General features: G+C 45.6%; 1 protein-coding gene across 1 annotated transcript in view; it reads right to left on the bottom strand.

Moving 5' to 3' along the window:
- MFSD2B (MFSD2 lysolipid transporter B, sphingolipid) overlaps window positions 1-17,439 on the bottom strand; it is a 51,740-nt gene extending 34,301 nt beyond the window's left edge. Inside the window, exons 1-3 of the mRNA XM_077311853.1 lie at window positions 16,819-17,439; window positions 10,446-10,571; window positions 8,722-8,846 (exon numbers count right to left, since the gene is read on the bottom strand). Coding sequence (XP_077167968.1) covers window positions 8,722-8,846; window positions 10,446-10,571; window positions 16,819-16,971 — 404 coding nt within the window. The 5' untranslated portion in view covers window positions 16,972-17,439. The remainder of the gene's footprint in view (window positions 1-8,721; window positions 8,847-10,445; window positions 10,572-16,818) is intronic.
- Between the last annotated feature and the right edge of the window lie 291 nt (window positions 17,440-17,730).

Genomic DNA, 17,730 nt, shown 5'->3' with positions numbered 1-17,730 from the left:
CCCAAATAAGTGATAACAAATAATGATGACTTAGCTTTTTATTCCTATACTAGTAGTAAAGTGTGCAGTAAAGCAATGGGTGCTAAATAAAACAGTAAGGACAAGGGGGGGGCCCGAGTCCGGGATGGGGAACAAAGCCCATTGGCCCTTTGGCCTTGGACTGACAAGCCAGGGGCCAATCAGGAGGCACGAAGCAGGAAGTAAAAGAACAGGAAGTAAAAGAACCTCTTCAACAGCATCCAGCTTCATCTCCACAACAACCCTGCATGGTAGGCCTCAAAGGTTCAGAGTGGAGAAGCATGGCTTGTCTCCAGCAGTGAGGCCAGCCACAGCAGTATAGTAAACTAGTAATCAAGCCCGCTGTATTCACAATACAGCGGGCGCTAGGTGAGGGAGCTCCCAGCTGCCGCGCACAGCGCAGCTGGCAGGGGCTCCCTGGCCAGCGGCCTGATGCAGCGAAAGGTGCTTTGCGCTTTCGACGCATCAGGCCACCGGCAAGAGAGCAAGTGCGAGCCGCGCACCCTTGTCGGCAGGGCAGAAATCGGAGAGGCCAATCGGCAGGCGCGATTGGCCCCACCAATGGTCTGTCCGGAGGAAGGGGCCAATCGGCACCCTTCCTCATCACGGACAGAGCCCGCCCTAACTCCTCCCCCTAAGCCCTTACGGCTTTATTTAGTGCGCGGCACCCACGGCGCAGCGGGCGGGGTTAGGATAAGAAGGTGCTTTTCTGTGGCCTCCCTGTCAGCCAACAGTTAGGCAGAAGGGGAAAGCTTTTCCCCCTAAAATGGAATGCCTGCGAATGCCCAGACTCCCCTGCATTGCTCTCAGAAACACGTCACTCGCCTCAGTTATTGAGTGTTAGAGGCTCCCTTCACAGCAGGCTTGAAGGGAAGGGGTGTGTGTGTGTGCAGAATCCTGATCAAGAGCAGTAACTGGTCCTGAGGGGGGGAGATTCTACCAATAATACCCTTCAGAACCTTCAGCATTTTGTCAGGGTGTATGGTCAGATTGTATGTATATAGATGGTCCTTGAATCTGTTAAATATCTTCATCATGATATTTGATAACTTACTGCTCACCCTCTACCTATATTGATGGACTGGTAATTCCCATTTCATTGTATCTTAGGAAGTGTTTGTGCACATGAAAGCTTATACTTTGAATCAAACTTTGTTGGTCTTAAAGGTGTCAATGGACTCAAGCTTTGTTCTACCTTACAGAATGGTAATTTAAACCATATAGTTTAATCTCAGGGACAATGATGTTAAAACATAACCATTCTGTGTGTGAGAGAGTGTTCCTAAATGAAAGATGTACTAGTGCAAAGGAAAAGAAGATTTACCACCGATTTATATGAAAGGAAGTCAAGAGGACAGATCTGAGGTGTGGCGTAATTCAAACACTGTTCAATTACAACGTTATAAACCTCTCATAGAAGTCAATGGAAGCAAGATTGTTGGTGATGAGTCCATACAACAGACTTCCTGTCACAGAATCCAGTATTTATATAGACTTCCTTCCAGAAAAGGTAAGCATGCAAAATGGTTTTTATTATATTTTATTTCTTATTAAATTGCAAGATGTCATAGTCCTGCTGTATAATGCACCGGTCAGATGGCACCTGGAGTACTGTGTGCAGTTATGGAGGCCTCACAACATTGAAAGGGTACAGAGAAGAGTGACGAGGATGATCTGGTCCTCATGTGGAAGAGTGCAGGGAGAGGCTCCTGTTGGCAGCAGAGGATAGGACCTGCAGTAAGGGATTTAAACTATGTGTAGAACGGAACCGGTTTGATATCAGGAAACAATTTCACAGTCCGAGTAGCTCAGCAGTGGAGTCAGCTGCCTAAGGAAGTAGAACACTCCCCCCTCACGTCTTTAAACAGTGGCTGGACAGATACTTATCATGGATGGTTTAGGCTGATCCTGGAATGAGTAGGGGGTTGATGGCCTCTATGGCCCCTTCCCACTCTATGAATCTACTACTACTACTACTACTTTAACAGACACAACAAGCATCCATGGAACAAAAAAGTACCCGAGCACTCGCACATGTAAAGAAGATTGATATATACACACCCAGTTTAGAAAAATTATTCAGAGACCCTGGGGACAAAATGAAGATGGAGCATCACATGGCCACTAAACACAGCACAAGCCAAATGCTACAATAGCCATTTTGGCTATCAGATAATATTACAATTGTCATAAGTTTCTCATCCCCCATCACTTAATCTCAGCAATTGGGAGAAAAAAGGAAAAATGTTTCAACTGTTCGGAAGAAGCATTACCTAGATTTTAATCAGCAAATGAATGTGTAATTGGATGGCACTATGGAGTAAGGTGATAAGTACTATAAAAATATCCTTAATTATGGTTTGGCATAGTGATACAGTCATGCGGTCCTCATGACTGTTTCACACACAGAGACTAGGTGGAACTTTAAAAACTCACTATCTCCTGGTCATGTGAAATTCAGCATCTATTTCATGAAGTTCCAGCAAGTTCATTCTACTATTTTTGGCCCTGTATGCAGATTCACCCGCTGAGCATATTAACGTATTAACATCCTGCTCTTCTTTGGTTCTTTCTCCTCTTGTAGTCCCAAATCAAGCCTCTGAGGTAAGCTGGGTAGGGGAACAAAGAGACAGACTAGCTCAGCTTTCTCTACCAGGGTTTCATGAAACTTTAGGCCCTGGAAGGGTTTCCCAAACGGACCTGGCCAATGCATCTCTTATTTTCTATTAATATTGACCTCCTATAATTGTGACCACAAGGTCAAATCATGGCGTTTTGCTTGGTGTGCTTTGCACCCAACCTCTGGGATTGCTTTCTCATCATGTAGTGCAGCATGAAACATGATACTGCATTCTCTTTCATTCTTTTTTTTTGGGGGGGGAGGAGGGATTCACTATCATACAAAGAAAGACAGGAACAGAACACAAATAGGATGATAGGATAATAATATCCAGATAAGTAGAGTCTTAAAGGAATTAAGCTGGGTTGTCTGTTCATTCAAATTTTTGTAAGAACACTAGAGAATTGTCGCTACAGGTCATGCGCTGGGGAATTGATTGCATCTCTTCATCATGCTTAGAATATAAAGCTTTGGTCTCCTGGCTTTTCCACAGCTTGTCTGAAATGCAGTTTATCAGCTCTTAATATTTTATTTTAAAACCCATGTTTACATACTGACAGCTAATCTGTATTTCCCTCAAGTCATTGTAATAGGAATATATATATATATATATACCCAGGATTGGTTTCAGTATCATAAACCAAGGGGATGACTAAAAAGGGGCTATATTAGGTTAAAATGATAGAGAGGTCTCATCTCTCATGTACTTCTAAAAACAGTGAGCTTGTGTTATGTATTCAGCAGAATGAACTAGAAGTAGTCTTAGTAGTGATAATATTTGAGCAGCAGTAGGCACCATGCAAGTATAGTACATGGATGTGCACTTACAAAGTTTGCCCACAAGCTTACAAAGTAAAAACTTTAGAAAGTAGTTGCTTGCACCTCGGCTCGGTTCGCTGCCTCCGTGATCAGCGAAGACCAAGGCAGCCAGCGCCGCAACACAGAAAGGAGGGACGGCTGCACACGGGCACAGAGCTCTGCAACTGCGTAGTCGCTGGCTGGTGCGCTGCCACTGCCCCTCCTCTCCATGCCACTGGCCTCCTACACGCCGCTTTGGGTTTCAGAGATCACTGAGGCGGCCGAACCAAGCAAAAGTGCACAACACTAAAAGATTTAACTGTGGATCTTGTGCCAGGGAGGCTTGTGTTCAGCTCTCCCACTGAGCCATGAAGCTCACCAGATATAGTATTTGACTATACTATATTAATTTTGACTAGAAATTAAGTCCGCTGTAGACAAAATACAGCGGGCGCTAGTGAATTGGGAGGAAGAAGGAACGAAAGGAAGGCAGAAGAGGGAAGGAGGAAGGGGGGAAGGAGGACAAGGGGTGGGTGAAGGATGGATAGAAGGGAGAAAGGAAGGAAGGGAGAAAGGAAGAAAGACAAAAAGAGAGGAAGGCCGAAAGCGAACAAATGAGGGGGAGAGGAAGAGAGAGGCAGAAAGGAAGGGGAGAAATAGAGGAAGTCAGGAAATCAAGAAGGAAGAAATCAGGAAGGAAGGAAGGAAGGAAGGAAGGAAGGAAGGAAGGAAGGAAGGAAGGAAGGAAGGTGGAATGGGAGGGAAGGGGGGGGAAGGGGGGTTGTGAAGGGTCCGGGGGGGGGAGTCACGAGGGGGTGCAAATGCGGAGGGGGGTGACGGGGAAGACCGTAGGGGTGGGTGCGTGGGGTGGGGGAAGTGGCGGCGGATCGCGGGGGCAACTTTGGGGGGGGGTCGGCAGAAGACAGTGGCGGGTGGGTGGGTTGGGGGATCTGCGGCGAAGGGGGGGGAGCGCAGGGGTGACTTGTGGGGGGGAAAGGTGCGTTGGGTGGGAGGCATCATGGGCGGGTGGGGGTGTTGGGGGGCGAGGAAGCTGCGGCAGAGCAGCAGCAGTTTACGGGGGCAACATGGGGGGCAGGCGGCGGAGGGTGGGGGGCAGCAGTGGGGGGGCAGGGCGGCCCTGAGGGGGGAAGGGAAGGGTAGGCCGCACTTGGCTGTAGCGCGGTTCTTGAGCGGGCCTGGGCCTGCTTGTCACGGGGCTGTGTCGGGCAGGCAGGGTTCTTGACTGGCAAAGGGACAGGGCCGGCGCATCATTGACGTGTCAGGGCTGTTCCTTTGCCGGGGTCAAAGGCTCCTGGGCCCAGGGTGGCTCCTGGCGTGCGAGTTCCCCCGTCCCAGGCCGGCGCTGCCACCCCGACGCCTCCAGCATGCTGGCCATGGTGGGCGGCTGGCTGCAGTATCGGCGGCCAGCCCTGTAATGGCAGCATGGGGGAAAGGCGGGTTGGGATGCTCTCGAAGGCTTCTCGGCCCCCCCCCCGGATAAGGAGCCTACCTCGGCAGCAGAACAGGAGCAGGGCTGCCGCATCTTCGACGCAGCGCCCCTGCTCCTTTCCTGCCACCAACCTCCTCGGCCAAGGTCCCTGGCTCGCCAGGGGGAAAGAGGCAGGGCCGCCGCATCTTCGATGCAGCAGCTCTGCTCCTTTCTCGACGGCAAACCCTCTCAGCGGGCAGTCCAGGGTGGGCCAAGGTTTTAATGGTTTTAACTATGGTTTTTATTGTAATTTTTATCTTGTAAACCGCCATGAGCCTAAGGAAACTGTGGTATAAAAGTTTAATAATAATAATAATAATAATAATAATAATAATAATAATAATAAGTGGGTAATGGGGCCAATTGACAACTTGGCTCCAGAGTGACACTCGGAGGGGCCAATCAGGAGCTGCTTCACGGCTCCTGATTGGCCCCTCCAAGTTTTTATCATGGACTCGTCCCGCCCCTTTCTCCTCTCATCTACCCCTTACTGCTTTATTATTACCGCTCCGCAGGAGTGGTTACAGATGTTCTCCACTTTCCTTGAGCCTTCCATCTAACGGTATCCTCCCTTCATATTTAGACTATTTGGTTAGCCCATACTTATGTAGGAACTAAGCAGAACTGGCCGTGGTTGGTATTAGGATGGGATACCTCCAAGGAACAAAGGATCATGATGCCAAACCACCTCTGAAAGTCTCTTCCCTGGATGCCATATCACTAAACATAATTAAGCTCAAGTTTACAATTAATTCCATACCTGATTGGCCCTACCTGGGGGGGTGCTGTCAAGAGAGTACTCTGCCAATGAGGGCCAATCAGTTTAAATTGCCCTCTGCCAATGAGGGCCAATCAGTTCAAACTGCAGAATATTTCAGGGTTTTCTCAATGGTGGAAAAGTTGAAAAAAGCTGACAGAGGCAGTAATTGAGAAACCCTTTGTAAGTTCTTTACCAACCAATGTTTTCATGTTTGATTGTAACGTACAATTGTTTTTTATTTATTTTGATATTGAACTGAACTGAAGAACATACAGGATAAAAAGTTCAGTTCTTCAAGCATATTTTGCTATCAATTCCCTTTCCATTGAAGGAAGAAACTGTGACAAGTTTATGAATTATTTATTTATTGTTATTAGCAATTACCGCCGCACAGCAGTTTTGTTTCCCATCTGAAGCCTGGCATCCATGCACCTCCATGGGATCCAAAGCCAGAGAGTCCCCCCTCCCAAGTAGGCCTTTTCACCAGGGAGACTGAGTTCTGTTTCCTGTAAATGACCTACAACCCCAGCAAATCCACAGGTCCCAACTGGAGATTGGCATTCTGCAACCTCTCTGTGGTACTATGCTACAAAGTTCCCCCCTCCCAAACAGTCCTTTCATCTTCAGTAGCCTGGATATGAGTTGTCATTGCAGAGTCTCCCCTCCAAAACAGCAGTTTTTCCCTGGGGAGTTGATCTCTATAGACTCCAGATGACCTACAATTCCAGGACATTTTCAGGCCACACGTAGGGGTTGGTGACTCCTGTGTAAGGAATGTTCCTTGAGGTTTGGAGGCAGGGCCTCAAGAGTCTAGAGGTGGGCAAGAGCTTTGACATGTAGCCACCCCCAGGAAGGCCACAGTGTAGGTATGCATCCTAGCACCCATTGTTTTGCAGCTAGATATCAGGAAAAAAATCTGTCAGTGTAGTTCAGAAGTAGAATTGGTTGCCTAAGGAGGTGGTGAAGTCCCCCTCACTGGTGGTCTTTAAAGAGCCACTGGTCAGATACTCATCATGGATGCTTTAGACTGACTCTGTATGGACGCTTCCAACTCTATGATTCTAATATGTACTGTGTGAGAAATACATTAAGAAATTAGGCCTTGAGAAAAAGCGATCATTGGAAGAAAGAATGGTATACATGCCATGATAATTTGATTTACATTTCTGCAACAGGATTTGTTCCAGGATACATACATGAGTTACATGAAGTAGAGAATTTAATAAAGACTATTATTACTATACGGAGGTAAAAAAAAATCTGATGGATTATCAAGGAACCCTACAAAATGGAATTAAATATTATAATCTAATTAAGATAAAAGAATACATGAATAATGCAAAATAGAAAAGTGACAGATAAAACTGACATTGTGTGTTGGAAGGAATTAATTCTACTGAATAGACCTAAGAAATGGATAAGCAAACATTTACAGTGCCATATTTATTTTAAATAGAAATGATAAAATAAATTTAAAAATCAGAAAATGAAATAACCCATTTAATAACAAAACAAAATTTAATAACAAAACATCTTCCCCAAAGAACTTAAATAAAAACAGAATAAATCAATATGCAAAGGAAAATTATCCACTGTACAGATTTTTTATCCACTCTCTGCAAGCATGCTCAGAATTAGCTATAACAGGGTTACCATATTGGGGAGGAAAAAAAAACGGACGTATTTTCTTCTTTCCTGACTACTTCAAATAAGTGATCAATATGACAAATCTTGTCTTAAATACTCCTACTAACAGGGATATTCCTAACCTTCCAACCCCCAAAGAAGACATTTTCACCCATTTTTTAAAAAGAGCCCAAAAGAAAATGGACACTAAAAAATGAGGACATCTGGTAATCCTAAAGATGCATTGGTTTTAGTTTGTAAGTGGCCTCAAGCAGGTCTCTGGTAAAGTAGCATATATATTTACTGAATAAATATGTAAATCCCTGTTTGTTACTTAGTTAAAGCAGTCTTTCTCAGCTGAGGCTTCATGAAACCCTGGGGTTTCTTGACTGCCCTGGAAGGGTTTCCTAAATAAGTGGGAGTTAATTTATAAATGTGTGTGTGTGTGTGTGTATGTGTGTGTGTTAAATCATTTATTGAGTGATATGACCATTATGGCATAATGATCATGTTGCCTCACCCACCCCTCACAAAATGGCCAAAGAAGGGTTTGGAGGGAATGCAAAGGGGAGGATCCCCGGGTGGGCTTGTACATAGCTATGGTTCCCAACCATATTCTGCACGATTGTACCACTTCTGGCGTTTCTTGAAGCCTGAAGACTGTTTCAGGGGTTTCTCAATGATAAAAAGTTGAGAAAGGATTAGCTGAAGCATGAAAAAGAAGACATTTGCCAAAGTACTGACTGCTAGAAAGTCTGTTGCCTATTCTGCCAAGTTATTATTTTGCAGACAGAATTCCTCTTGTTAACGTCCTGGTCTTCTGCATGGACTTTAAATCATTCACCCAAGCTCTTGACAGGAGCCCAGTAAATCCACTGTGAACTTTTCTCTATTGTCTTGATAAATAATGCCTATTGTAATGCTACGTAATTCCCATATGGGAAAAGAAAAATTAAGTGTGCCATTTGTACAACATAAATTTCTCCAAATTTCCCATTCTTGTCACAACTGGTCCTAAGAAGCTGCTCTGAGGGAGGAAAGTGACTGTCCACTGGACAGCATGGTAGACTGCAGCTGGGCATCCTCCTAGCTAATGTGGAAGTGACTTCCTGCAATCCTAAATCACACTTCACTGAGGTTTTGAGTAACAAGCAGAGGGCCAGGACGCACCCACTCCTAACTTTGTGTTGGATCAGGACCTTATTGTTTCGTAGGTCTTTGCCCTTCTGTTATTGTTGTTGTTGTTTTTTTCCTATGGGTATGCTACAGCTGCTGCAAAACTCTGAAAATGGGATTAAAAAGTGAAAAACACACAGTTCTCTTTTAGGGAATGAGCAAGCTGGCAGAACACAAAGAAAATGCAAGCGATAGGCAAAGGATAAAAACAAACCTAACGGCTATTCTGCTTACCAAGGCATGAGTCGGCCAATTTTGGTCTGTTTGCTTTTGCTAATTAAAAAGCCAGCAACAGGATCCGCAAGTGCTCCACAGGCTTTCCCGAAAAACAGCACCAGAGAGGCATGAAATGGAGTGATCTGAAAGGCCAAAGAGCATGGGCTGCTTTACACAGGGCTTCTGGGACAGCAGAATGAAACAGCACAAAATAACTTCCAGTAAACCAGATTTCAACACATTAAAACACTGCAAAAATGTCATTATTGTGTATTGCAAGTAGGTTTTGTTGTTTTTTTAATCGGTGAGTTGCTTCTAGGCTATATATTTGGTCACTTGTTCCTGTCTGGCTGCCTTTAGTACCTACCAACGTGTTGCAGTGTACATGTTTATTTGAACTCATTGTTACTCTTTAAATATAATCAAGGCAGTTTTCAAATGGATACCTCCCTGTTATTCCATCATGTTAAAGGAACAGCAAATTAGCAATACATTTACAGTCGACAAAGGGGCACAGAGATGCATAGACTGTGCCTCCGTAGAGAGATTGCTGGAGGCCTGTGAAATAATAACAAAAATGGGACAATAATTGATGCCTTTCCAGAAGGAAAAAAAGAGCAACAAATGTTGAATTACAACCGAGATACTTCCACGCTGTCAAATGACTTTAAGTGTTCCTTTACAGCAAGTAGCAATGGCTACTTTAAAATTCTTCTAGTAAAAAGCTATTATTCAAGGCTCTATTGCACCAATTATTTGTTAGGAACATTCAGCTCAGCTGAAGTACTGAAGAAATTTTAATTCTGAGTCCTTTCAGGCAACCTCCCACGTCAAGTACGCACATACTGCAATCTGCAAAAGACAAGCAATCCAAAATGTTTAAGAATCCCTGCTACATAGTAGTTGAGGGTTTGATTCAGGCATTCATCTCAGAGCATGCTTGCTTCCAACACCACTGGGGTAAAAAGTTATTGGTCTTTGAAGAATAATGAACATCTCTTCACAATTCCCTTTCTTGAACTTGAACGCATACATCTATCAGCAGTTGCCATCTTGCGGTTTCACAGAAGGTATTCAAAGTTATCCTTGGCAACCTAGGACTGGACAGATCCAGGTTCAAATCCCCACTCTCAAATTATGTCACTGGGTGACCTTGGTTCAGCCCCTTTCTAGCCTTCTCCACAGGGTTGTTGCCAGTATGCAAGAAGGACCGCACACACTACTGAGCAACTTGGAAGAAAGGCAGAATGAAAATGCAGTCATTAGCTTGGTAAAAAACAAACTTCAAGTGATTCCACAGCTTTTAAACAAAATTGTCAACGAACAAAGAAAAGTGTTTACAAATGTAATTGTCTAAACAGCAGGTAAAAAGGTAATGATACAGCACTGATACAGCTGTTTTGTGCTCTACATCAGCGGGCCCCAACTTTTTCAAGCCTGTGGGCACCATTGGAATTCTGACATGCCATGGTTGGCACAGTCACAAAGCATCTACTACTGGAGGCAGAACCAAGCACAAAATGGCTGCAGTGACACCGGGAAGATCTTCGTGCTTTGGTGGCAGCTGCTGCCAAAGCAATCTTTTTACAAATCTGCCCTGCCAATCACATCTCCAGTGGCAAAAGCCACACTTGGCCACAGCCACTTCCTAAAAACATTTGGCAGGCATCAGGAAAGTGCCAGTGAGTAGTGGTGCTTGTGGCACGATGAGGCATTTTTAAGTTTCCTGAACTACAGGTTACCTGAGCAACATCTAAGAGATAGATCTGTAGAAAAAAGGCGATGGCGCTGCTAGCAGCTTGATACGGTGCTCCTCCGATGGCGTAGCACAGCTTGTTACATACAGAGAGCTTGTCTTCATGTCCAGGCTGGAAAAAATAAGAGAAAAAATCACAGAATGTGAACATTTTGCAATAATATACAGGACAGGCTGAAATGCAAAAAATCTTTAGTATCCAACAGTTCAGAAAGCTAGAGGCTTGGGCATTTTCTACACGACAGCTGCGGTTTTTCCATTATTGATGCAACACGGTGACAATGGCGCTTCCATGAGACAAGTTTTCCTGCATCTCCCCTGCCCTAGCCTAGGGGCAGCCATTCTTCCGATCCCACCATGGATTAGGGTTGCAAACTCCGGGTTGAGAAATACCTGGAGATTTGGGAGGGTGGAGCCTAGGGAGGGGGGGGTTGAAAGGGGAGGGACATCTGGTGGGATATAAGGCCACAGAGCCCACCTTCCAAAGCATCCATTTTCTCCAAGGGAACTGATCTCTGCCACCTGGAGAGTAGATGTAATCTCCAGGCTCATTCGGAGGTTAAAGACCAAAACAAAGAGACCACAGACTAGGTGAAGAATCCAAACCGAAGAAGAAAAAGTTCATGTACAACTAGGCTTGCCAAACAGAACATAAATATTTAATATAGTAAATCATATTAGAAATGGATTAACTCAGCGGACCGTAACCTTTTTTAGGTTGTGGCCTGCTGCCAAGGAGTGGGGGGAGAGGCCGACCCGGGGGGGTGCCGTGCATGCACGGCAGCCCCCCGCAAATGAGCATGCGCGAGCTGCCGCGCATGCGCATCTGCACCCACCGGGGGTGCAAACGCGCACAGGCAGCAGTTTTGTGCATGTGCGTTTGCGGCCCCGGCAGGCGCAAACGCGCATGCGCAGCTGCTCTGTGCATGCGTTTTTGCATGGGGCTGCGTGCCGGCGGCCACGCTTCCCTCTCCTTGCCCCCCTCAGCGAGAAGCTCACCGGCCTGTGAGCTAATTGGCCTCTTTGGCGGCCTATTTGCTCGCGGCCTGGCGAGCTTCTTGCTGTGGGGGGGCAGCTCCCTCTCCCCGCCCCCCCCCCCATGGCAGAAGGCCGTGGACCGTGAGTTGATGACCCCCGGATTAACTGACCAGTTACATAAACCATAATAAACACAACAATCCAAAATTTTAAAGTCTAGATCACCAGCTTCTAAATTCCCTACAGAAGTCCCTTTAACCCTTGCTCCCCCAGTTTTTTGGGCATCCTGGTTTCCTACAAAACTTTGCCCTCTTTATTTTTTATTCCTTGGACTCCCTTCAGGCAAGGAAAGCACTACTCCTAGCAAGACTAAATGTCTTCCCCTCGAAAGTGACCCATGGTGGGTTTTGCTATATTCCTGAGTCAGAGACTTTGCCCCCATGGTTGTGGTGTCCCCAAAACCCTTCCCCACATCATCTTCGTTTGGCTGGCTCTTTGCAGCTAACGCATCCTGATTCAAAACTATATATCCAAATTGGGGCTGAACTTCAGGAATGAACGGCAAATTATTAAAGCTCTGCTTAACATTGAAGAATCATGCTCCATTGGCTAAAACTGCAAATCTACTATATTCTATATTAAAAGTCAATCTTTCATGTTTCATATTTGCAAAAATGCTAGCCTGCGCATCTTTCAGCGTATATCACCTATGTCCATCTGTGTTGCAATTATCTGTATTTATCTGAATTGTATGTCATTAAATGGAATCTATATAGCTAACAATTCAAAGACAATGATGATGATGATGATAATAAATTCAATTCCAAAGAAAATGTATGCATAGGTTTCTCTGCCTGACATGCATTTCACCCCAACTAAGGTTCTTTCAGGGAATAGTCCTCCTCTATTTGAAACGGAAAATATGTGAGATGGGAAGGGGGGGGATGATCTGGTAGCCTTCTCCCGATCATACAGGGGTCTAAGCACCTTGCAAGATCCCTTTCTGCTCACAGAAGAGAGGGTAATTTTTGCTGATTCTCCCTTCTGTCTGCAGTTTTATTTATTTATTTATTTATTTATTTATTTATTTTATATTTATATTTTTTTATACCGCCCTTCCCTACGGCTCTGGGCGGTTTACATAAAACATTTTTGAACATTCACATAGAACACTATCAAAATCAATATCAAAAATCAATATAACAATATAACAATAACAACAAAATATCAACTGGAACAATTAGAACCGCACTTCAACAATAACTTGACAATCCCTCAGTCAGTTCGTTCCCTCAGTCTGGGGAGCAACTGTAGGTGTTATGGCTCAGTCGGCCCCACCAAATGCCTGGTGGAAGAGCTCCTTTTTGTTCCACTCCTCAATTACCATGTTCCTGCCCAGGTGTGGGGGGAGGGGTTCATGTGATCCATGGGGGCACAATTTTGGGAGCCATAGTGGCTGCATGGGAAAGGGGAAATTACTGTTCATCTAGCACTGTTCCAAGCCACTGGCAGAAATTACAGCCCTTCACATACAAAACCACTGAAAACATTGGTTGTAATCCTACTGAAATACTGTCTAAATGGAAATTTATCTGGGTCACCTTGGTATTTCCTCTCTGTCTGAAATGTTATCATTGCACACACAGCATATTTGAATTGGTTGCAGCCGCTAAATTCTGTTAGAAGAAAATCTGTCTCAGCTTATTTGTTATTGTATTATCAGGGACTAGATGATGGGCTCATATTCCTCCCATACTGAGGTCTCTTCACCGGCTGCTGGTTAGTTTCTTGGTACAATTCAAAGGGCTGGTGCTTACCTTTCAAGCTGTGAGTGGCCTGGAGTCCACGTATTTGACAGCCCACCTCTCCCTCATGTTTCCAAGAGTCAGCTCAGTTCTTCCTTGCAAGGTCTATTGTCAGTGCCCATTATCTAAGCCAGGTGTGGTCAAGATCCAGTTGTCACACGCTGTTCTCATGATGATTCAATAATCTGTGTTGCATCTATCTGTGTGTTAATGTGCTATTTATTTGCTGTCACTAGTTTGCTGAGCTTGACCAAAGAATTGGGCCTGCTGGGAAATCTCTTACGAACTTTGTTACTTTAAATTTCCAACCCTGCAGGGGTTTGAGTAAATTCCCAAAGAGCTTCTTTTGAGTTTCCTGGTTGTCTCCTGACCTTGGGTGGCAGAGATCACAGTCTTGGCAGGTGCAGGGTAGTTTGTTTTATCACTTTCACTTTGGCAGGCTTGCGGTGCAGGCACTTTGAGTTATAACACCTGGCTTTTTGCATGCCTACGGGTCGGTAGGCGGATTTGTGCTAAATTAATTTCAGCGAAGAACCTCACGTGCCTGTTTTGCTAATTCTTTCAATAAATAGATTTCTTTAGCCAAATATGTGCTTACTGGGCATCGACTGGGCACTGACAGGTGTATTCTGCTATAGTCTGGGCTCTCGCATATTCAATAACTGCCCCCCTCCAGAGAGCTTTTAAGCAACCTGAGCCCGGGTAAAGAAGATACCCTCCTAGGGAGATATTAGGTGTTCTTGGACTGATTTTTAATATGGTTTTTAATGTATTGGATGACTGTTTTGTTTTTAACCAATTGTTTTTAATGTTTTTATGCTGAACACATTTTAAATTTTCTGTAAATAAATTAGTGCTGTTGAGACAAAAATAATTAACAGGAAAACCTCATTAAGTCCATCTTAGCAAGGGACAAATGTGAATTATTTGAGTCCCTCATTTAAAGGAATTTTGAAAACCATATTGTGGAATTAACCATATTAATACCCAGTTAACAGATGAGCAAGTAAGATGTGCTTCTGGAATTTTTTTTTTTTAATGGCAGCTTTCCTGTGAATGATGATGCACATTTTTCAGTTTATGTATTTTAAAACAGAACAGCATTAACAAGTATTCTTAGAACAAATGCAAAATGATATATTTTCAGCGACTGAAATTGATGTCATTAGTTGACAGTTTAGCATCCACACATTTACATGGCGCTTATCAGCAAGGACCAGAACAAACCAGCAGCAGTTTAAGGAGATTGGGACGGAACTACAGAACAGCGGGGGTCTCAAGATAATAATTCAGGCTGCTGAGCTTATCACAGTGGCAATGATGACCCAACAAGATGTAATTATTTTCTTTTTTAGCATTTTTCTCAAGAAAACTTTTACAGTTTGCAAAACAGACTAGCACCCCTAGATAAAAGTACCTGGGATTTAAAAAAAATTAATTTCGAATATAGTCCTTCAGTGATACTCAGCCACCCTAACCTGGATACCCAAGATTAGCTTGCTCTTGTCAGATCTGAGAGCTAAGCAGGGTCAGCCCTGACTAGTATTTGGATGAAAGACCTCTTCTAGATAATGGCAAGCCACCACTGAACATCTACCTTAAAAATGAGTTGCAACCAATTCTGGCTGCAACCAATACCAGTCTGGGTTAATCATTAGGATCAAGATTGCTGAGAAATGAAAAAAACTGAACGTTTTCCACTATAAAAAGAATGGTCTCTAATCTGTGCATACTGGAAGAATTTTCCCCCCACTTTGAAGGTGTTTATTTTTGCACTCACCGATCAACCTGACTGCTCCTCCAGAAACATTTTCATCTACCATCAGGAATTATAATGAGAAAAAAATTCCTTCAAATTAAATGTGGGACATTATGGGTATTTAAGGCACAGTTGTTACAAAAGGTGGAAGAAGAGTCATTTTTTTAATACCTTGCTTTTCTCTACCCCAGGCTTTATGAAACCCTGAGGTTTCTTGAGGGCCCTGGAAGAGTTTCCTGAATGAGTGGGAGTTAATTAATATTTTAAAATTTTGTTAAACATTTATTGGGTGATATGAATATATGTGACCATGTCAACCCAACCCCCCCCCTCCCAAAATGGCCAATGATGAGCCTGGAAGTCGTGGGAAGGGAAGGGGCCCCAGGTGAGCATGTACACAGCAATGCTTCCCAACCATATTCCATGGTTATGGGGTTATGGGGTTTCTTGAAGACTGAAAAATGTTTGGGGGGTTTATCAACAGTAAAAAAGTTGAGAAATGTTGCTGTAACCTAAGGAGCCTCAGCACAGCTTAAAATCAGCTTTTCTTCCTCCCACCAAAACAGTGGGAGATGGAGCCGAGAGAGTTCTCAGAGAACTGTGAATAGTCCAAGGTCACCCAGCTGGCTTCAAGTGGAGAAGCAGGGAGTCATAGCCAGTCTGCTGTTCTTAAGCACTACACTACACTGGCTCTTAAGTAATAAAAGATAAGAACTTTGTTCCAGCAAATTTTGCTCTAGTTGGGCATCAGAAAGGGAGTTGGGGGTGGGATGGAACATCCAAATTATGTTTTTCTATATCATCCACTTTCTGGGTTTTCACCTGCTTTGCTTCAGTCTTTTCCAAGCCAGACCTGAGATGTATTGAAAAGTTTACCCCAAACTGAACCACGTCTTATCTGTCAGGTTTCTAGGTTCCAATACAGAGACCCAAAGAACAAGGAGGAGTTCAAACCGTTTTGATCTAAGGAACCATTCCAACCCGTTTACCCAAGCACTCTCAACTAACTGAACTGATGTTTAACCTCAACCTTCTGGAGCCTGCAGGCTCCTGGAATTCTTGACACAGCATGGTGGGCTCAGAAACAAAATGGCTGCCACAAAATGGCTGCCACAGGAGGCAGAGCCAGTCACAAAGTGATGATCACGGCTGAACTTCAATAAAGTGCAGATCCTTGTGCTGCCGTGGCAGTTGCTGCTGAAGCAACATTTCAAAATATCAGCAAAGCCAATCAAATATCCATTAATCAATCCAAAGCCTTCCTGGGGGGGGGGCGGGCTACCTGGCCCCAAGCACTTCTTTCCAAAACACCTGACAGGTGCGAGAGAAGTCCATGCTGGGTGCGCAGGTGCCCGCGGGCACCATATTGGAGACCCCTGCCCTAGACTAATGTAAAAGAGGATCTTGAAATTATACGTTCAGTCTTCGTGGCATCTTGACAAAACCTGCGATTCCACATGCATATAACAATGTCTAACAAGAATTTGTGAATGGTCTCGCCTTAAAATAATAATAAACCTACAGCTTTGATGACTGCATTTCAACCTGTGCTTCGGGCACCTGATAGCCCCTGGAGCACACTGAAGCCACCACCCCCGCTCTGCGTGGCGACGAACCACGTTCGAGTCCAGCGGCCCCTTCAAAACCCAACCACGTTTTATTTGAGGCGGGGGATAAAAACTCGTGTGTGCGCACGCCCACTTCGTCAGGGAGCGAGGACGCGCCATTGCCCGGCGCCTGAAGAAACGGGCTCGCGTTCCCGCCACTGGGGTAAAGCAGCTGTGCCCCCAAGGGGTCAGGATTAGGGTAGGACTCACCCCCTCTGCGGAGTCCGCCAAGCTCGCCTCCTGCGCGGGCGGCAAAAGCTGCTCCGGGCCGGCCTCGTCCGCCGCCCGGGGCCGTCCATCAGGCAGGGGAGCGTCCCCTTCGCCTGCCGTGCCAGACCAAAGCCACCGCCACAGCTCCATCATTTCGCCCGCGGCCCGTCCCGCTCTTGGGCGAGACCCGACTATTTATCTAGCGGCGGCGGAGACGGCAGCTGCCGGAGGGGAGGGCGTTACCGTAGTCCGCTCCCACACTGGTGCTCTCTTTTTGTTTCCCCAAAAAAGAAAGCGCGCCTCAGACGCTTTACCGCAGCATCCTGCGGGAAGCCCGAGTGCTGCCTTCTCACGTGCATTTCCCACCCTGTCGCGAGGCAGCGCGCGAGGCGACAGCGGCTCTGGGGAACTCTTTCCCGGGCGGGCTGAGAACCAGCAGCCGAGGAGTCCCGGTGGCTCCCCTTCGGCTTCGAAGGCAGCCGGTCGCCTCATGAGCTGTCGCCTCCGTCTGCATCGGGGTGCAAACCATTTGCGGTTTCTTGCAATTCCTGAAAACCGGCGCGCGTTTCTTGGGGGTGGCGGCGGGAGTGAGCGTTAAACCGACGGGCGGGGAATCCAAGTTCCATCCCCGGTGGAAAACCGGGCTCCGGTTGAACGCTCCCCGGGCGTGTGGTTCTGCTGCTCCGTCGTGCGACCTGGAAACATCCAGCAGGGGTAGTCAAACTGCGCCCCTCCAGATGTCCATGGACTACAATTCCCAGGAGCCCCTGCCAGCAAACGCTGGCAGGGGCTCATGGGAATTGTAGTCCATGGACATCTGGAGGGGCGCAGTTTGACTACCCCTGGTCCAGTTTGACTACCCCTGTGGAGACTTTCTGGGAATTGTAGTCCATGGACATCTGGAGGGGTGCA

This window comes from Paroedura picta, chromosome 1, assembly GCF_049243985.1.
Source record: "Paroedura picta isolate Pp20150507F chromosome 1, Ppicta_v3.0, whole genome shotgun sequence".
Lineage (NCBI taxonomy): Eukaryota > Metazoa > Chordata > Lepidosauria > Squamata > Gekkonidae > Paroedura > Paroedura picta.
This window is presented reverse-complemented; position numbering and strand designations above follow the sequence as displayed.